At 40.3% G+C, this 20,943-nt stretch overlaps 2 protein-coding genes across 7 annotated transcripts in view; one reads left to right on the forward strand and one right to left on the reverse strand.

Annotated features, from left to right (window-relative positions):
* The window catches only part of LOC131125205 (abl interactor 1-like), a 26,142-nt gene extending 16,923 nt beyond the window's left edge, over positions 1 to 9,219 (reverse strand). Inside the window, exons 1-2 of one of the 3 annotated variants that reach the window (XM_058066506.2) lie at positions 8,945 to 9,199; positions 93 to 260 (exon numbers count right to left, since the gene is read on the reverse strand). In XM_058066506.2, coding sequence (XP_057922489.2) covers positions 93 to 260; positions 8,945 to 9,061 — 285 coding nt within the window. In that variant the 5' untranslated portion in view covers positions 9,062 to 9,199. Of the gene's footprint in view, positions 1 to 92; positions 261 to 8,944 lie in introns of all 3 variants that reach the window. The other 2 variants (XM_058066508.2, XM_078791407.1) reach the window with 2 other exon arrangements.
* On the forward strand, positions 8,681 to 19,917 carry LOC131125206 (acyl-CoA-binding domain-containing protein 5-like). 4 transcript variants are annotated; one of them, XM_078791409.1, is made up of 11 exons: positions 8,681 to 8,924; positions 10,447 to 10,555; positions 10,825 to 10,948; positions 12,975 to 13,047; positions 13,159 to 13,294; positions 13,373 to 13,406; positions 13,481 to 13,659; positions 16,469 to 16,675; positions 17,446 to 17,534; positions 19,131 to 19,290; positions 19,385 to 19,912. In XM_078791409.1, exons 2-11 carry the CDS (start codon positions 10,474 to 10,476, stop codon positions 19,606 to 19,608), a joined length of 1,308 nt encoding a protein of 435 aa, XP_078647535.1. In that variant the 5' UTR covers positions 8,681 to 8,924; positions 10,447 to 10,473; the 3' UTR covers positions 19,609 to 19,912. The 4 variants fall into 4 exon arrangements, with proteins under 4 accessions (XP_078647535.1, XP_078647537.1, XP_078647534.1 ...); XM_078791411.1 differs by lacking the exon at positions 8,681 to 8,924 and adding an exon at positions 10,202 to 10,322 and having other exon boundaries at positions 13,481 to 13,641; positions 19,385 to 19,917; XM_078791408.1 differs by lacking the exon at positions 8,681 to 8,924 and adding an exon at positions 10,202 to 10,322 and having other exon boundaries at positions 19,385 to 19,911.
* The last annotated feature ends 1,026 nt before the right edge of the window (positions 19,918 to 20,943 follow it).

Below are 20,943 nucleotides of genomic sequence, written 5' to 3' on the forward strand. Positions count from 1 at the left end.
TGACCACCAAAGAACCAACCACATCCTCCATGACCTCGTGAAGAGAAAACTGTTTCTGCTAGTGTGGATCCTGATGGTGGTGTTTTATGTACCTGGGAGATGTGGTTGATGGAGGACTCCATGCGTCGTAGTTGCGAGGCCTGGATATCCAGCAGCTGTAGCACATTGTTGGCTAAGGCATTGATCTGATAAGCCACACTGGCCAGAGACTGGGTGGTGTAGGACTTGGTCTCCTCCAGGGCTTTCCTTTTATCTTGTGCCTGTACAAAGGAGAAGGCGGTAAGAGAAGAAAATGAGTGGGTGGAAGGGAGAAAACTAGATACTCTAACATGACAGTGGACAATGTTTGCATAGACAGTACAGTCTTTGTTTTACTTAGAAGTAAAGATTAGAGATTAGAAAAGGAATGAGTGGATGATTCTGAGTAGAAACAACGTGGTGTAACGTTTAAGGTCCCAGATGGACAGCACGGACAGGTGTGTGGTGGGAGTTGAGCCAAGTGAGTCGGAATGCCAAAACGTTTCATAGGCTCACAAACCTTCACCCGGCTGCTCAAACCATCTGTTTCCATGTGTCTTTAAATAGCCGGAGGAACTGAAAGGACATATTTATAGATTGGAGGCAAAAAAAAGGCTCACACATCTACAGTGGTCTTCTCTTTAAGGGGCACATTTTTTATTTTTCTCAGGAAACTGTCAGCAGGTTCGCAACATTGTTGGTTCACAAATCATTTCCGATATTTATCTACAGTATAATTTTAAAAATCTACTAAAATTTTATGGAATTCATTAGGACTGCAACAATTAATCTAAGTATTTTTGATTAATCAATTATCAGATTAATCTAAATTTACTTTGGTGTTTGATTATTTTTGTATTTTTCTCAGGAAACTGTTAGCAGGTGTGCAACATTGTTGGTTCACGAATCATTTCCTGTATTTATCTACAGTATAATGAAAAACTAATATTTTTTGGCATTCATTAGAACTGCAACAATTAATCTATGTATTTTTGATTAATGAATTATCAGATTAATCTAAATTTACTTTGGTGTTTGATTATGTTTTATTTTTCTCAGGAAAAATAAAACTGCAACAATGAATCTATGTATTTTTGATTAATCAATTATCAAATTAATCTAAATTTACTTTGGTGTTCGATTATTTTTAAATTTTTCTCAGGAAACTGTCAGCAGGTTTGCAACATGGTTGGTTCACGAATCATTTCCTACATTTATCTACAGTATAATAACAAAAACAAATATTCTATGGCATTCATTAGGACTGCAACAATGAATCTATGTATTTTTGATTAATCAATTATCAAATTAATCTAAATTTACTTTGGTGTTCGATTATTTTAAAATTTTTCTCAGGAAACTGTCAGCAGGTTTGCAACATGGTTGGTTCACAAATCATTTCCTATATTTATCTACAGTATAATAAAAAAAACAAATATTCTATGGCATTCATTAGGACTGCAACAATTGATCTATGTATTTTTGATTAATTAATTATCAAATTAATCTGAATTTACTTTGGTGTTTGATTATTTTTTAATTTTTCTCAGGTTACCGTCAGCAGGTTTGCAACATTGTTGGTTCACAAATCATTTCCTATATTTATCTACAGTATAATAAAAAAACTAATATTTTATGGCATTCATTTGGACTCCAACAATTAATCTAAGTAGTTTTGATTAATCAATTATCAGATTAATCTAAATTTACTTTGCTGTTTGATTATTTTTTCATTTTTCTCAGGAAAAATGAAACTGCAACAATTAATCTGAGTATTTTGGATTAATCAATTTTCAAATTAATCTAAATTTACTTTGGTGTTTGATTATTTTTTTATTTTTCTCAGGAAACTGTCAACATTGGTGGTTCACAGACCATTTCCTATATTTATCTACAGTATAATAAAAAAAACTACTACTAATTTATGACATTCATTAGGACTGCAACAATTAATCTATGTATTTTTGATTAATCATTTATCAAATTAATCAATAATTTTTGTGTTTTAGGCAAAACAAGATGTGTTCATATAGATTCGGTCCATGTAGGGCCTAACCGATTACTCGATTAATCGAAACCACAAGCTCCAGATTAATCGACTAAGAAAATAATCGTTGGTTGCAGCCCCTTGAACCCATTTATCTGTCCAAACAGCTTGCCAATGAATAAATGAGCATATTTCCCAAATTTCCTGCTGTTTTGCAAAAGGTTCCCATATTTGGATTTAACGTTATATCTTATTCTGTTCGGGCTCTGGGATTATCCTGCGGCTCATTTTAAATCTCTAATCTAAAATCCCATCAGTGTTGTTTAAATGCCGCAAAACCAGCAGCTATGATTCACCAGCTATACTGACATTTGAAATGCGTGTGTAAATGTATTAGTGCCAGAATAACAATGTTCTCTGGGCATTAAATTGGAGGTCGCCCTGGTGCCAAATTGACTTTTGTGTTAAATCCCGAGAGGCGGGCACTTTTGACACCTCCATTGTTGATAAATCCCATATTTAAAAGCACTGTGCTGGATTTACAGTGCTTGTTAAGAGGTTTTTATATTCCAGACTTTCTGGGGAGGCTTCAGTTGGGATGTCATGTTTTATAGAGTCAATTTTAACATTGTACTACAATGAAATAATACTGGAATATGGTGTGAGATGTCTGTGACTCATAAGGAAAACCACCCATGAGTCAGAAGGGGATCATGGGAGCCAAAGTAATGTTTCTGATTCCCACCAAATACCATATTTGGTATCGGAATCGGAAACATTACTTATTTCCTGTCATGAAAATTTATATGGATAATGAACTTTTCAGAAATATTCATTTGTGGTTGATTGTTCAGAAAGCGCTAGGAGACCCGAGTTCGATTCCACTCTCGGTCATCTCTGTGTGGAGTTTGCATGTTCTCCCCGTGCATGTGTTGGTTTTCTCCGGGTACTCCGGTTTCCTCCCACATTCCAAAAACATGCTAGGTTAATTGCCGACTCCAAATTGTCCATAGGTATGAATGTGAGTGTAAATGGTTGTTTGTCTATATGTGCCCTGTGATTGGCTGGCAACCAGTCCAGGGTGTACCCCGCCTCTCGCCTGAAGACAGCTGGGATAGGCTCCAGCATCCCCTGCGACCCTCGTGAGGATAAGCGGTAGAAAATGAATGAATGAATGTTCAGAAAGCGCCTGGAGACCTGAGTTCGATTCCACTCTCGGCCATCTCTGTGTGGAGTTTGCATGTTCTCCCTGTGCATGCGTGGGTTTTCTCCGGGTACGCCGGTTTCCTCCCAAATTCCAAAAACATGCTAGGTTAATTGCCGACACCAAATTGTCCATAGGTATGAATGTGAGTGTGAATGGTTGTTTGTATATATGTGAACTGTGATTGGCTGGCGACCAGTCCAGGATGTACCCCGCCTCTTGTCTAAAAACAGCTGTGATAGGCTCCAGCACCCCTGCGACCCTCGTGTGGAAAAGCATTAAAAAATGAATGAATGAATAAACTCATATTGGTACTTGTTTGTATATTTCTTATCTACCTATTGAGTGCTATGTTCCTATGTACAGGCGCAACACGCCCTACAAAACACATAGGAAAAAGTGTAATGTTTTTTTAACAAGAGAAATCATTATTCCCAAGAAATCCAAAGTTCCATATCTATAAATATATTTTTCTTCATCGAAGTTCTATTTTTGGATGCCGCAGTCTTTTGTAAAGTACAGACTTTGTCTATTGTCGCTACATGAGGACAGCCAGGTATTACATCACCATCCAGACAAAAAAAAAGGCAATTGAAATCACTTAGACGACTGGCATCAGAGTCACGTTCATTGTTTGAGTGCCTTTTGTTTCAGAGTCAGTTTATTTTAGCTCATGCACGTGTTTTGCGTTTGTGGTCGTGAGAGGAGGAGGGGGGGTGTTGAGTTTTCACATTTTCTCTTTCAACATCTGCTGCTGTTTTGTTTCTGGGTTCACCTGCTGTCCAACCCACATTACTGGATGAAACATTCAATTTTTCTGTAGGCTACGTGGTGGTGCAGTGGTTAGTATGGAGGCCACACATTCAGGAGACTGAGAAAAACCTTGGTTCGAATCTCCGCTTGGGTATCTCTGTGTAGAGTTTGCACATTCTTCCCGTGCATGCGTGGGTTTTCTGCGGGTATTCCGGTTTACCTCCCACATTCCAAAAACATGCTAGGTTAATTGGCGACTCCAAATTGTCCATAGGTATGAATGTGAGTGTGAATGGTTGTTTGTCTATATGTGCCCTGTGATTGGCTGGCGTCCAGTCCAGGGTGTACCCCGCCTGTCGCCTGAAGACAGCTGGGATAGGCTCCAGCACCCCCCCCCCGCAACCCTCATGAGGAAAAGCGGTAGAAAATGAATGAAAAATAATCATGTACAATAACTGTGCAATAAACCGTGCAATAAACACATAAACACATTCCAAAAACATGCTAGGTTAATTGGCGATTCCAAATTATCCATAGGTGTGAATGTGAGTGTGAATGGTTGTTTGTCTATATGTGCCATGTGATTGGCTGGCCACCAGTCCAGGGTGTACCCCGCCTGTTGCCTGAAGACAGCTGGGATAGGCTCCAGCACCCCCCGCAACCCTTGTGAGGAAAATGAATGAAAAATAATCCTGTAAAATAACTGTGCAATTAACCATGCAATAAACTGTGCAATAAACCTGTGACTTCATACAGTCAACATAGTATATACCACTGTGTATAGTGCATATTAACTTCTGATTTGTATTTCCCTGATTTTGCTTGATTATCTGCCCTTGTGTACTTTGTACTACTTTTGTGTACTCTTGTGCTTTGGCTGCTGTAAAATTTCCCCTTCTGGGACTAATAAATACATATATTATCTTTAATCATATTGTCTTTCATCACAAACTTTAACATCAATTTGAAGCTCTAAATCAGGGGTGCTCACACTTTTTCAGCATGCGAGCTACTTTTAAAATGACCGAGTCAAAATGATCTACCCACTACAAAAATGCAAAACATCTATTTATTTTCAAATGTATTGAGGATTATTTGTACGTACAATGTATGTTGATATACCTTACATAACCAAATGAGCCAATATTGCAAAACACACATAATTAACTATTAACATTTTTTGTAATTACCTGAGTTTACTTTGATGACTTGCACTGAATTGAATCAGCCAGGGATGCATAGTCCGGACAGTAGCTGCTGATAGCCAGGTTAGCCAGGCAAACGCACTTCGAAAAATTCCACCTCCCATTCCGTATGGAAGTGATATGTTTTTGCCTTTTTACTTGGTCCATCTACTTCACTCATTTTAGTGACCATAAACTTTCGCAATTCGCCGACTAGCTTAGCACTTTGCATCATAAAGGTCAAAATTCAGTTGTCATCTGACTGGTTGTCCTGTATGTCCATCAAGTAACGGGGATGGATGATAGGCTGACATCGTAAGTTCTGCTGCACTTAGAGACGTTGTTTGATTTGATTGGTCACCCGAAGGGCAACATTCAGTTGTCATCTGAATGGCTGCCCTGTATATCAATCAAGTGACGGCATTGATGCTAGGATGATATTTTTTTTAATGTCACGCCGCGATCGACCACCGATTGACCAGTACCACCTCCGCGATCGACCGGTAGATCGCGATCGACTTAATGAGCACCCCCGCTCTAAATGATTATCAATTGATATATCGAATTGATAGATCGATAAATAGTACTGTTTTTTACAATACTAGCTCATTCATCCTTGCTACTGTGCTTGACCCCAGCTCCAAGGCCCTCTTCCACATTTACTAAAAGCACTCCATGCAAGGGAGTGATCCGTACAGCATCTAGCGTTTCACAGTGCTAATCCCCAATCACATTTGCACACATTTGGCTGTCGAGCTCTCGCTTGTATGTGCGCGGAATTGCAATCATACGCACCAGTATTTCTATGGCATTCATAAATATGGTAATGGTTATTATTATTTCAAACATGCATACAAGGTTACAATGAAGTACATCTGCACACTTTCACATTTCAACGTGTCCGGACAGGAATAGGAAGATGCAACGTTTATTTAAATGACGTGGAATTTAACGAAGGAGCCTCATACAATACGTATATATATGCTTTTATAATCCAAAACAATCCTAACCACGTGATCTATATGTCTTTTATGTTGTTTTTTTTGAGCGAGAGGCAAATAAAAAAGGTGATGACACAACTCTCCACTAATGCATTTCAGTTTAGAACAATTTGAACCCATAAAAACGGCCACAAGGTGGCAGAATTGCATTTGATAATAGCTTAATAAGGCCAGGATCGTGAGAATAGAAGAATCATACATGACAGGAAAGAGGAAGTGAGAGAGAGCGTGGAGGAGTGTAGCGTGCAAAAGGTTACGCATTGTTCATAATTCCATTCTACATGTTAAAATTGTAAATAGTTCATGGTGTCATATTTGTTATCTTGATGTATTTGAGCTGAGACAAAAGCAAAAAAATTGCATAAAAACACTAGTTTTCTCCCTTTTTAGTCGGGAACTGATATTTTCCTGAAACTTACCTACAGTATGTTATACTGTTGATTACTAAAGAATAGAAAAAGGTAGAAACAAACTTTTTTTCCTGATGAAAGATGGGAGTGGGCGGCACGGCGGTCGAGTGGTTAGCACGGAGACCTCACAGATAGGAGACCAGGGTTCAATTCCACCCTCGGTCATCTCTGTGTGGAGTTTGCATGTTCTCCTCGTGTATGTGTGGGTTTTCTCCGGGTATTCCGGTTTCCTCCCACATTCCAAAAACATGCTAGGTTAATTGGTGAATCCAAATTGTTGGCCACCAGTCCAGGGTGTACCCCGCCTCTCACCCAAAAACAGCTGGGATAGGCTCCAGCACCCCCCGTGACCCTCGTGAGGAAAAAGCGGTAGAAAATGAATGAATGAATAAAAGATGGGAGTCTAATCTTGTTAATGTATCAATAGATCACAATATACTAAAAAATCAGTTAAGGGATTATCTTTTGAAAAATGGCTGTGATTGAATGACTTCATGCTGACTCACTCGCCTGCAACAAATGCCCGATTGTTACATTTTGCAGCATCTTAAGTAAGTAATGAACTTGAGGAACACGGCCTGACTCTTTTTTTAAACTGAGCAGGGCTCTTTCCACACCAACACTTCCTCATTATCCACCAATCACACTCACAGCAAGCAAGGTGCATTCATGAACACTGGAATTCTGTACATTACAACATAAACAGGTCATTATACTCATATAGGCGTGTAAGATAAACTATAAAGTGTATTAAAATCTTGCACATTATCAGTGTTCTGTATTGCTATGATAATTATGGCAATTTAATGTGGATTTTATTGCATATTGGTGAATTTATTACTTATTACTTCATTCATTCATTTTTTACCGCTTATCCTCACAAGGTCACGGGGGTGCTGGAGCCTATCCCAGCTGTCTTTGGGGTGAGAGGCGGGGTACACCCTGGACTGGTGTCACATGGCATATATAGACAAACAAGGATGGAATTGAACTTGGGTGTTTGGGGCTATGAAGCCTGCACACTAACGACTCCATACACCGTGCAGCCTACTGATAACTTTCATTCATTCATTCATTCATTCATTTTCTACCGCTTATCCTCACAAGGGTTGTGGGGGTGCTGGAGCCTATCCCAGCTGTCTTCGGAGTGAGAGGTGGGGTACACCCTGGACTGGTGGCCAGCCAATCACAGGGCACATATAGACAAACAACCATTCACACTCACATTCATACCTATGGACAATTTGGAGTCGCTAATTAACCTAGCATGTTTTTGGAATGTGGGAGGAAACCGGAGTACCCGGAGAAAACCCACGCATGCACAGGGAGAACATGCAAACTCCACACAGAGATGACCGAGGATGGAATTGAACTCGGGTCTCCTTGCTGTGAAGCCTGCACACTAACCACTCGTCCACCGTGCAGCCTACTTATTACTTATTCATTCATTCATTTTCTTCTGCTTATTCTCATGAGGGTCGCAGGGGGTGCTGGAGCCTATCCCAGCTGTCTTCAGGGCGAGAGGCGGGGTACACCCTGGACTGGTCGCCAGCCAATCACAGGGCACATATAGACAAACAACCATTCACAAATTAATTTGGAGTCGCCAATTAACCTAGCATGTTTTTGGAATGTGGGAGGAAACCGGAGTACCCGGAGAAAACCCACGCATGCACGGGGAGAACTCTATACAGAGATGGCCGAGGATGGAATTGAACTCGGGTATCCTAGCTGTGAAGCCTGCATGCTAACCACTATACCACCGTGCAGCCGACTTATTACTTATTTTATTGAGTAATTTCTGTTCAACTTCCAGGTGATAGAAAAATCAAAATACATTGTTTTTGGATAATATGCAAACCTAATGATTACTTTCTAAAATGTATACAGGTTTCCTGCAGTAACAATATTGTCATTTTGAATGATATACTATTTGTAGTCTTGTTAATTGTTGATAATGCTTGCATAATGCATTTTCAAACAGATGAGACCGCCGTAGCACGATGCAAGGACATATTAAATGCATTTTGGGGGAAAAATATATCCTTCCATGTTAATTTTATATGACATATAACACGTTTAGTGGCAGGATGCAGTCAGTTGGTCAGAACAACGACACACCCTCTACAACCACCGGCAAGCTTCCACGTCGAGGAAGGGCTCCGTGTGTCCACAACTAAAGTATTCAACGTACTGACGCCGCTTTAAGACGACCGAATCGTCATAATGACCCAAAACGCCATTTTTTTAATAGCGGTTTGAGGATGATTTCCTTCCAAGACGAGCATTTCCTGTCCCTGCGGTCTCACTCCACTTCTATCACCACACAGTACAGGCACGACGGAGATACTCATCAAACCATCGAATGTAACGTCATATTTTCTTACCTGAACATAGTTGTTTTCACAGTATTCCGCGACGCGGGAAAGATTTTGGTAGCTCTCCACAAGAGCTCGCTTGCCGGCAGGGATTTCCTCCTCTAGCAACATTTGTAGCTCTGCCATCTTACATCCCTTCGCATTTCTCTCCTCTCTCTCTCTCTCTCTGTCTTGTTCAATGAGGCGAGGCTGTGATGCTGCTAGTGTGTGTCCGAGAGAGGGGCTCCCTCCCCCGCCTGGAATTGTGCCGTCCGCTGGCTTGCGATTCACAAAGATCCGCAAAGAAGTCCGAGTTACGTATATAAAAAAATATATAGTAATGATACATTAATTACAAAAAATATATTTTATATAATTTTTACTATGAATGCGTTTAATTGTTTTTGTCATTTTGTGTATTAATTACACGTAAAAAATGAATCTGCCTGAACAGAATGACGTCACTAAACTACATTTCCCGTGAGCACGTTCGGTTTAAAACCCCTTTCCCGGTGCATTGTTGGAAATATGTTTAGCTAGCGGATTTTCTTTAAACTACATTTCCCAATCAGATTGTTTCACCGTTTCGATAGTAGTGATACATTAATTACAAAAATATATTTTATATAATTTTTACTATGAATGCGTTTAATTGTTTTTGTCATTTTATGTATTACACGTAAAAAGAAACCTGCCTGAACAGAATGATGTCACTGAACTACATTTCCCGTGAGCACTTACGGTTTAAAACCCCTTTCCCGGTGCATTGTTGGAAATTTGTTTAGCTAGCGGATTTTCTTTAAACTACATTTCCCAACCAGATTGGTTGACCGTTTCGACAGTAATGATGCATTATTTACAAAATAAATTATATTTTATATAATTCTTGCTATTAATGCGTTTGTTTTTGTCATTTTACATATTAATTACACGTTAAAAAGAAACCATTAAGTAACCTGAACAGAATGACGTCACTGAACTACATTTCCCGTGAGCACTTTCGGTTTAAAACCCTTTTTCCGGTGCATTGTTGGAAATATGTTTAGCTAACGGATTTTTTTAAACTACATTTCCCAACCAGATTGGTTGATCGTTTCGATAGTAATGATGCATTATTTACAAAAGAAATTATATTTTATATAATTTTTACTATGAATGCGTTTAATTTTGTCATTTTACGTATTAATTACACGTAAAAATGAACCATTAATCAGCCTGAACAGATGACGTCTCTGAACTACGTTTCCCGTGAGTACTTTCGGTTTAAAACCCCTTTCCCGGTGCATTGTTGGAAATATTTTTAGCTAGCGGATTTTCTTTTAAACTACATTTCCCAATCAGATTGGTTCACCGTTACGAGATTTATTTTTTACATTTTACATATGTACGCCAGGACACAGTATATTGAGTGAGTTAAAATGAAATTGTTACGTTTTTTTTGTTGCTAATAACTTCAACTCAATAGCTTGAAATAAGATGATTAGTAGTGTATTGATTGAGGACTTATTTTCTCATTTGTGTGATGTTGACAGGTGAGGACTATCGCGTTGACGGTCACCATGGCGCAGGAGGAGGACGAACACACCCTGCAGGATAAATTTGCTGCTGCAGTTAAAGTGATCAGAAGCTTGCCGAAAGAAGGTTCTGTATTTCATGGGGGAAGAGTGGACAATGGGAAATGGATTAGTTCATTTGTACGAGTGTTTGATGCCCATAATAATACAGTATAGTTTGTCCAGGAGTTGTCGGTAGCTCAAGCTGACCTACATTGCAGTTTTAAAGCTCACCTTCTGTTCATCAAGCTGATTAACTGACCTGCTCCTGTAGTTTATCTTTATATTTCTGATTCTTAATAATAATTCTTAATAATACCTGCACCCCCCCCCCCCCCCCCCTTGTTCCCCTGTCAGGTCCTTTCCAGCTGTCAGATGACATGAACCTGATGTTCCACAGTTATTACATGCAGGCCACCTCAGGGCCGTGCAGCACAGAAAGACCCTTTCGGATCTGGGAGAGACACCAGAAAGCTCAATGGTGAGTGTGTTACCTTCAGTAGGGGAGGAAGCGGGGGCGTTTGGTACCCGGGGCCTTCAGTGGGCGACTGGAATTTTTTTGCCACGGCCCGCATTTGGGAGCCCGTTTCCGCCACTGAAAAAAAATTGTGTGTATCTCATAATTTCAACGTTTTATTTCATCATTGTGACTTTTTATCTTATAATTATGACTTTTCATTTCATAATAGTGACTTCCATCTATCCATTTTGTGTCATAGTGTTGAATTTTTATGTCATAATCTCATAAATAGGACTTTTTAATCTAATAATTGTGATTTTGTATGTCATCATTTTGACTTGATCTCATAATTCTGACTTTTTATTTCATAATTGTGACTTCCCTCTATCCATTTTAAATGTCGCTTAGACTTTTTATTTCATAATTTTGATTTTATCTCATAATTTTGACTTTATCTCATAATTATGATTTTTCGTTTCATAATTGTGACTTCCATCTGTCCAATTTAACTGTCGCTTGGACCTTTTAGCTCATAATTATGTTTTTTGTTGTCATAGTTTTGACTTTTTATGTCATAATCTCATAAATAAGACTTTTTATCTAATAATTGTGATTTTGTATCTCATCATTTTGACTTGATCTCATAATTGTGACTTTTCATTTCATAATTGTGACTTCCATCTATCCAATTTAACTGTTGCTTGGGCTTTTTAGCTCATAATTATGTTTTTTTGTGTCATAATTTCATAACTAGGACTTTTTATCAAAAAAAATTGACTTTATCTCATAATTCAGACTTTTATTTCATAATTGTGACTTCCATTTGTCATTTTTAAATGTCACTTTGACTTTTTATTTCATAATTTTGATTTTTTTTGTCATAGTTTTGACTTTTTATGTCATAATCTCATAAATAGGACTTTTTAATCTAATAATTGTGATTTTGTATGTCATCATTTTGACTTGATCTCATAATTCTGACTTTTTATTTCATAATTGTGACTTTTCATTTCATAATTGTGACTTCCGTGTATCAATTTTAAATGTCGCTTGGACTTTTTAGCTCATAATTATGTTTTTTTTGTGTCATAATCTCATAACTAGGACTTTTTATCTCATAACTAGGACTTTTTATCTCATAATCTCATAATTAGGACTTTTTATTTAATAATTGTGACTTTTTATCTTTTAAGTTTGACTTTATCTCATAATTCAGACTTATTTCATAATTGTGACTTCCATCTATGAATTTTAAATGTCGCTTAGACTTTTTATTTCATAATTTGGATTGTTATCTCATAATTATGACTTTTTATCTGATAATTGTGACTTCCATATATCCATTGTTAATGTCACTTGGACTTTTTAGTTCATAATTTTAATTATAATAATTATTATATTAATTATAACTATTATTAATAATTGTGTATTAATTATTTATTATATATTATAATAATAATTATTATTATATTATATAATATTATTATAATTAATTTTTATCTCATAATTATCATTTTTATCTAATAATTTTGGCTGTTAATCTCATAATTTTGACTTTTTGTCTCATAATTTAAACTTTATCTCATAATACAATTTGGACTTTAGGTCATAATCAGGACTTTTTATCATAAATTGATCTCATTATGATTTTTTTAATCTTGTGATTTTGACTAATAAAAATAAATTTATCTCACAATTTCAAGTTTATCTCAAAGCTGTGACTTTTTATCTCATAATTGGGGCTTTTTTTAATCTCATTGGGATTTACCATAAGGCTATTTTTTTCTTTCTGTGTTCCATAAGTATTGCTAAAAAAAACGGCTCATGTTCCAGCAACTCCTGTTCAAAAGTGTGAAACTTGTGTAAAACCTGTGTAGTAATATCTAATAGTAATAGTAATAGTATTCTGTCTAGTGTTCTGTCCTTTGTTTTGCACCGAAATGCAAATATGCTTGAAACCAAGTAGAGCTGAAATGGCTGAGATTTAACACCACTTAATATGATTATGATATTCAAAGTGTGTATTCGTCCTTGACTTTGTTGCCAGGGATAAATGGAACTCTTTAGGAAATATGACAAAGGCGGAAGCCATGACGAAGTATGTTGAAAACATCCAACTGGTACGTTCAACTTTGTAAATGTTTTACATCGCTTGAAATGAAGAATTCAGGAATGTCATCAACAAGTGTTTGTACTTGTACTTGTACTTGTACTTGTCTCTTATATGTCAGATTTTGGAGACCATGCCCGTATCAAACGAAGTTTCTGACCTGGTTCAGCAGCTTGGAAATTTCTACACGGAAGTTGAAGGTGACGATAATGAGGTGGACAGGAGACCTTTCACAAGGCCTTTTGCTAAACAAGCAGGTATGCAGTTTCATTAGGAGATACAATGCTTTTAAAAGTGCACTTATTTTCTTTCTAAATATGTATTTCTGTCTTGAGGAGAGCTGGTGTTTCCGAAGAAACCTGTACTGGAAGGAAAGTACTTGATTCAGAATATTTACTATATTTCGAATGACTTCATTGAATGAGTTTTTCCTGTCCCATTCCAGGCTATGGAGGTCTGTGGAATGATATCCAAGACGTTGGAGAAAAGGAGAGTGCTCATAGCAGGAGTTCCAATGAGGATGAGGCGGAGGGATGCAAGGGGAGTAGTGATGATCTGGGAAAAGAAGACAAAAGTGATGACAGTGAGAGTGACAGTGATGAAGGCAAGATGGAAAGAAAAGGTATCGGGTGTCAAATAGGCCCCTCTACCTGCACACACGCACACACGCATATTTATTCTACATATTATTTATCTTTTGTCTCTGGTATCTATTTATCTCTCACTCTCTCTTTTTCTCTCTCTCTCCCTCCCTCTCTCCGTCTCTCCCTGCCTCCATCCCTCCCTCCCTTCCTCTCTCTCTCGCTCCCTCTCTCTCTCTCTTTCTCTCTCTCTTTCTCTCTCTCTCTCCCTCCCTTCCACTCCCTCTCTCTCTCCCTCTCCCCCCTCTTTCTCTCTCGCCCTCTCTTTCCCTCTCTCTCCCCCTCTCTCTCTCCCTCCCCCTCCGTCTCTCCCTCTCTCTCTCTCCCTTTCTCTTTCTCTCCCTCCCTTTCTCTCTCCCTTTCCCTCTCTCTCTCCCTCTCCCCCCTCTCTCTCTCTCTCTCGCCCTCTCTTTCACTCTCTTTTTCACTCTCTCTCCCCCTCTCTCTCTCGCTCTCCCTCCCTCTCTCTCCCTTTCTCTTTCTCTCCCTCCCTCTCTCTCTCCCTTTCCCTCTCTCTCTCTCTCTCCCTCCCACTCCCTCTCTCTCCCCCCTCTCTCTCTCTCCCCCTCTCTCTCTCCCCTCCCACTGCCTCTCTCTCTCTCCCTCCCCCTCTCTCTCTCGCTCCCTCTTTCTCTCTCTCTCCTTCCTCTTTCTCTCACTCTCCCTCTCTCTCTTTCTCTCTCTCGCTCCCTCTTTCTCGCTCTCCTTCCTCTTTCTCTCTCTTTCCCTCTCTCTCTCTTTCTGTCTCTCTCGCGCCCTCTTTCTTTCTCTCTCCTTCCTCTTTCTCTCTCTCTCCCCCTCTCTCTCTCTCTCCCTTTCCTATCCTTCTTTCTCTATCTCTCTCCCTCCCTCTCTCTCCCTTTCTCTTTCTCTCCCTCTCTCTCTCCCTTTCCCTCTCTCTCTCTCCCTACCTCCCACTCCCTCTCTCTCTCCCTCTCCCCCCTCTCTCTCTCTCTCTCGCCCTCTCTTTCACTCTCTCTCCCCCTCTCTCTCTCCCTCCCCCTCCGTCTCTCTCCTTCTCTCCCTTTCTCTTTCTCTCCCTCCCTCTCTGTCTCCCTTTCCCTCTCTCTCTCCCTCCCACTCCCTCTCTCTCCCTCCCCCTCCCTCTCTCTCTCCCTCTTTCTCTCTCTCTCCTTCCTCTTTCTCTCACTCTCCCTCTCTCTCTTTCTTTCTCTCGCTCCCTCTTTCTCTCTCTCCTTCCTCTTTCTCTCTCTTTCCCTCTCTCTCTCTTTCTGTCTCTCTCTCTCGCTCCCTCTTTCTCTCTCTCTCTCCTTCCTCTTTCTCTCTCTCTCCCTTTCCTATCCCTCTTTCTCTATCTCTCTCCCTCCCTCTCTCTCTCTCTCCCTCTCCCTCTCTCTCTCCCTCCCTCTCTCTCTCTCTCTCCCTCCCTCTCTCTCCCTTTCTCTTTCTCTCCCTCCCTCTCTCGCTCCTTTCCCCCCTCTCTCTCTCTCCCTCCCTTCCACTCCCTCTCTCTCTCCCTCTCCCCCCTCTCTCTCTCTCCCTTTCTCTTTCTCTCCCTCCCTCTCTGTCTCCCTTTCCCTCTCTGTCTCCCTTTCCCTCTCTGTCTCCCTTTCCCTTTCTCTCTCCCTCCCACTCCCTCTCTCTCCCTCCCACTGCCTCTCTCTCTCTCCCTCCCCCCCTCTCTCTTCCTCCCCCTCCCTCTTTCTCTCTCTCTCTCTCTCTCTCTCCCTCCCCCCTCTCTCTCTTCCTCCCCCTCCCTCTTTCTCTCTCTCTCTCTCTCTCTCTCTCTCTCCTTCCTCTTTCTCTCCCTCTCCCTCTCTCTCTTTCTTTCTCTCGCTCCCTCTTTCTCTCTCTCCTTCCTCTTTCTCTCTCTTTCCCTCTCTCGCGCCCTCTTTCTCTCTCTCTCTCCTTCCTCTTTCTCTCTCTCTACCCCCCCCCTCTCTCTCTCCCTTTCCTATCCCTCTTTCTCTATCTCTCTCCCTCCCTCTCTCTCTCTCTCCTACCTCTCTCTCACTCTCCCTCTTTCTCTCTCTCTCCCTCCCTTTCCCTCTCTCTCGCTCTCACCCTTTCCCTCTCTCTCTCTCTCCCTCCCACTCCCCCTCTCTCTCCCTCTTTCTCTCTCACTTTATATACATTTTTCACATTTTTCTCATCAAAAAAGTTTAAACCTTCATTCGTCAATTTTAATCACCAACCTACGGGTCAGACACAAGAAATTATTAAGTCACTCACGCATATTTAACTCCTGGGACCGTGCGTTTTTGTCCTGGTGCTGTTCCGCTGTACTGTAGTCTTTTAAAGGGGATCTATTATGCTAATTTTTGGCCCTTTGTATTGACTTGTGAACTCGTAGAGCAGCTACACACAATAACCGGCACAGAAAGCTTTCTAGATCTTTCAGAATCTGCACCTATTCCAGCTGTATTTCATTGGATTGGACACTGTGATTGGTCCCACTCAGCTTGTACAGATAACAGCTTGTACAGCTTATACACAGGCACGCCCATATAAGGACTTGCCACAAGGCTCAATGTGAAGTCAGAGTCAGGAAAAAATCCTCATTATCTGAAACTTTGGCATCGTTTAACACGAGAATACAACATGCTAACCACATTCATAGGTCAGAAAAATGGAAAAAGCATAAGAGGTCCCCTTTAATTGATGAATTTTTAGGGTGAGGGAGCCAAGTCCATTGCATGAGAAGGGCCCTCAGTGGAAAAAGTTTGGACGCCCCTGATTCATACAACAAGAGCTCCAGTGAACGACTCTTATTTAGTGAACCGCTGCATCTTTCCTGATTCCTATCCTTCCATTCCACTCTTAACCCAGATTGGACCCCCCCGCTGGAGGACGAGGGGTGGTGGTGTGACACCAGGACATCCAGCTGCAGCAGCATGGAGCCGAGCGTGTCCTCCTTGACGAACGCCACCCACAGCTCCCTAAACAGTGAGATAGAGGAGGAGGAGCTGCCCTGCTCTGTTGAGCCCAGCCTACGCGGCAGCCCCGTCGACATGTGCTTGAACGGACACTTGAGCGGTAGGAACGTACTTTTCGAGAGGCGGGGTACACCCTGGACTGGTGGCCAGCCAATCACAGGGCACATATAGACAAACAACCATTCACACTCACATTCATACCTATGGACAATTTGGCGTTGCTAATTAACCTAGCATGTTTTTGGAATGTGGGAGGAACATGTATACTCCACACAGAGATGGCCGAGAGTGGAATTGAACTTGGGTCTTCTAGCTGTGAGGCCTGTGCGCTAACCACCTGTGCACCGTGCAGCCAGGTGAAAATCAAACATCAAACTTTGGTCTCAGACCTTTTTACGCCCATCTGTGTATTTTTTTGGCACATTCAACAACAAAAGTTCCCCCCCTGCATAGTGTCTGCATGCTCCCAAATCCCCAAATTCTGCCCACACTTGCTGCCTGACGGATGATGATATCGCAAGCCTCAAACTCACCACACCCTGCCAATTGTTTGGCTCCAAATGCAGCACAAGGCGAAAGCTTTTCAAAGATTTTCAAGTTATTGGACGAGACATTGATACTTCCTTTTTCACTCATATCGGCCGATACCGATTGGTGGCTGATCGATCGGAACATCCCTAGTTCAAACAAAAGATGTGTTGTAAATACCTGGAAATTAATAACCCAAATGTTTTCAGAATGGAATGGGCCTCGCTCTGGCGGGGAAATGCATTGATGTCTAACCTTTCTAAGTTCTAAGTTTCTTAGCAAATTTACAATATATTATATATATTTTATAAACAGTCCATATGTATGTTTGTGTATTTCCAGATTACAAAGATATTGAAGAAAACGATCATCACGCAGATTCAGATAATGAGGAATTCTGTGATTCAATGGAAGATGTGACCATGGAGAAGGTTAGTTCTATGTCCTATGAACAAATAAACCACTGGCACATCTGTCCATAGTGTCCTATGAACAAATAAACCACTGGCACATCTGTCCTATGAACAAATAAACCACAGGCACATCTGACCATAGTGTCCTATGAACAAATAAACCACTGGCACATCTGTCCATAGTGTCCTATGAGCAAATAAACCACAGGCACATCTGTCTATAGTGTCCTATGAGCAAATAAACCACTGTCACATCTGTCCATAGTGTCTGATGAGCAAATAAACCACTGACACATCTGTCCATAGTGTCCTATGAACAAATAAACCACTGGCACATCTGTCCATAGTGCCCAATGAACAAATAAACCAAAGACACATCTGTTCATAGTGTCATATGAACAAATAAACCACAGACACATCTGTCCATAGTGTCCTATGAACAAACTACTGGCACATCTGTCCATAGTGTCCTATGAACAAATAAACCATTGGCACATATGTCTATAGTGTCCTATGAGCAAATAAACCTCTGGCACATCTGTTCATAGTGTCCTATGAGCAAATAAATGACTGCCACATCTGTCCATAGTGTCCTATGAGCAAATAAACCACTGGCACATCTGTCCATAGTGTCCTATGAGCAAATAAACCACCGGCACATCTGTCCATAGTGTCCTATGAACAAATAAACCACCGGCACATCTGTCCATAGTGTCCTATGAGCAAATAAACCACTGGCACATCTGTCCATAGTGTCCTATGAACAAATAAACCACTGGCACATCTGTCCTATGAACAAATAAACCACAGGCACATCTGACTATAGTGTCCTATGAACAAATAAACCACTGGCACATCTGTCCATAGTGTCCTATGAGCAAATAAACCACAGGCACATCTGTCTATAGTGTCCTATGAGCAAATAAACCACTGTCACATCTGTCCATAGTGTCTGATGAGCAAATAAACCACTGACACATCTGTCCATAGTGTCCTATGAACAAATAAACCACTGGCACATCTGTCCATAGTGCCCAATGAACAAATAAACCAAAGACACATCTGTTCATAGTGTCATATGAACAAATAAACCACAGACACATCTGTCCATAGTGTCCTATGAACAAACTACTGGCACATCTGTCCATAGTGTCCTATGAACAAATAAACCACTGGCACATATGTATGTCTATAGTGTCCTATGAGCAAATAAACCTCTGGCACATCTGTTCATAGTGTCCTATGAGCAAATAAATGACTGCCACATCTGTCCATAGTGTCCTATGAGCAAATAAACCACTGGCACATCTGTCCATAGTGTCCTATGAGCAAATAAACCACCGGCACATCTGTCCATAGTGTCCTATGAACAAATAAACCACCGGCACATCTGTCCATAGTGTCCTATGAGCAAATAAACCACTGGCACATCTGTCCATAGTGTCCTATGAGCAAATAAACCACTGGCACATATGTCCATAGTGTACTATGAACAAATAAACCACTGGCACATATGTCCATAGTGTCCTATGAACAAATAAGCCACTTGCACACATTTTGGACTGATGTACTTTTGGTATTGTAATGATAATGAATTCCTATTTCTCCATTAAGATGCTGTCTAACTCCAAAATTGAGTCAATTGGATCACCGGCTGCCTCAGTGAGGGAGCAAGATCTTTGGTTTGAGAGCTCCTCCACTCTTAAAGCAGAAGATAGCTCACTCAGAGGAGAGTCATACCTTCGAGAACCTCACAGCGCTACCTCCATCAGAGGTAAACGTGTTCCGAGTTTGTTTAAAGGCATCAAAGCAAATCCACGCATGGTGGTGGCTTTAAGCGGTCTTTTTCTGTCTGGCTTCTGTCTCAGAATCACCGAAGACCGCTTCCAACTCTCAGCCGTGTTTGACGTCCTGCAACAGCGCATCCCTGTGCACACACCCCAGCGGTGCTTCCTGGGGAAATGTCGACGAGCAAGTCGCTGTGGCTCTGTTGAGGCTGCAGGACGACATGGCCCACGTGCTGCATCGGCTACGAACTCTGGAGGAGCTCAGTGTGACACAGGGACAGGAGGTTTGTTGCACAGTTGTGTAGAAATGTCACTAATTTGGTCAAAATCTGACTTTTTTAAAAAATATGGATATTTTATATCCGTATTTATATTAAGATACCATATAATTATGTTAGCATGCTACCATTAGGATGCTAACACCTATCATTATAGTACTAAGTTTTCATTTAAGTGTCTACCCATGAAAATGGATAAAAATGCTACTATGCTCATGTTTGCATGCTAGCAAAGCCAAACTGTTAACGCTAGCTAGTATAATAATGTCTCCCTGTGAAAATGGCAAATGTTAGAATGCTAGTAATGCTAACATGCTAATGTTTACATGCTAACACCTAGCATAATAGTGTTACGTCTTCATATACAGTAAATCTCTACCCATGAAAATGACTAAAAATGCTACTATGCTCATGTTAGCATGCTAGCAATGCTAGCCTACTAATGTTTACATGCTAACACCTAGCATGATATTGCTAAGTCTTCATATATAGTAAATGTCTACCCATGAAAACGGCTAAAAATGCTACTATGCTAATGTTAGCATGCTAGCAATGCTAACCTGCTAATGTTAGCAGGCTAACACCTAGTATAATAATGTCTACCTATAAAGATGGCTAAAAATGCTACTATGCTAATGTTAGAATGCCAACACCTAGTATAATGTATACCTATGAAAACGGCTAAAAATGCTAACCTGCTAATGTTAGCATGCTAGCAATGCTAACCTGCTAATATTAGCATGCTAACATGTTGTTGTTAGCATATTTCAGGAAAATCCCTTGAATGAGTCCTGGTGCATGGAGAAGGTGATCCCTGCTGCCGTATTGTTTCTTCTAAGACAGATCGGAAGCATCGTGGTGGGAAAAAATGCCGACAAATCAAATGCTCGAGAATATAGATATGGAAGTTTTGAGTGTTACCTGTCGACATTATTTTCAATAGCATCGTGTAACTGCTGATAAAACAGTCATTGTATATTCAATTGAGGGACACCTCATTTTTAAGTCACTGGTTATTTATTATTTTCATTCAACATTTAAGGGAACAATATATACATTTACACTGAGTGTTTGAAGTACATTTTAGACTGCACAATAGAGTAGAAAAACATGGACATGTGGTATTTTATGAGGTATTTATTTGACTGTCAAGAGACTACTGTGTAATGGTTAGGTTTGCTGGTTTTCACTCAGGTTGCCAGATTGAGTCTGTACTCCTAAATGTGGACCAGGACTGTTTTTCACGAAATGGAAAGATTCTAAAAAAAAAAAATAAACGTTTTAGATTTAACAAGGGCTGCTTTCTATTCAAATGGTAAAACACGTACGCAGTACTTTAGATAGTGGGTCAGAATCTTGGAT

This window comes from Doryrhamphus excisus, linkage group LG6 (assembly GCF_037039965.1).
Source record: "Doryrhamphus excisus strain RoL-2023G ecotype Guam linkage group LG6, RoL_Dexc_Guam_v1.1, whole genome shotgun sequence".
In the NCBI taxonomy this organism is placed as follows: Eukaryota; Metazoa; Chordata; class Actinopteri; order Syngnathiformes; family Syngnathidae; genus Doryrhamphus; species Doryrhamphus excisus.

Bases quoted from the DNA above. Each gene is read 5' to 3' on its own strand.
- LOC131125206 (XM_078791409.1), top strand. From the start codon at position 10,474: ATGGCGCAGGAGGAGGACGAACACACCCTGCAGGATAAATTTGCTGCT. The intron at 10,949-12,974 runs GTGAGTGTGTTA...CTTTGTTGCCAG, and splicing joins AGACACCAGAAAGCTCAATG to GGATAAATGGAACTCTTTAG. The intron at 13,295-13,372 runs GTATGCAGTTTC...TTCTGTCTTGAG, and splicing joins GCCTTTTGCTAAACAAGCAG to GAGAGCTGGTGTTTCCGAAG.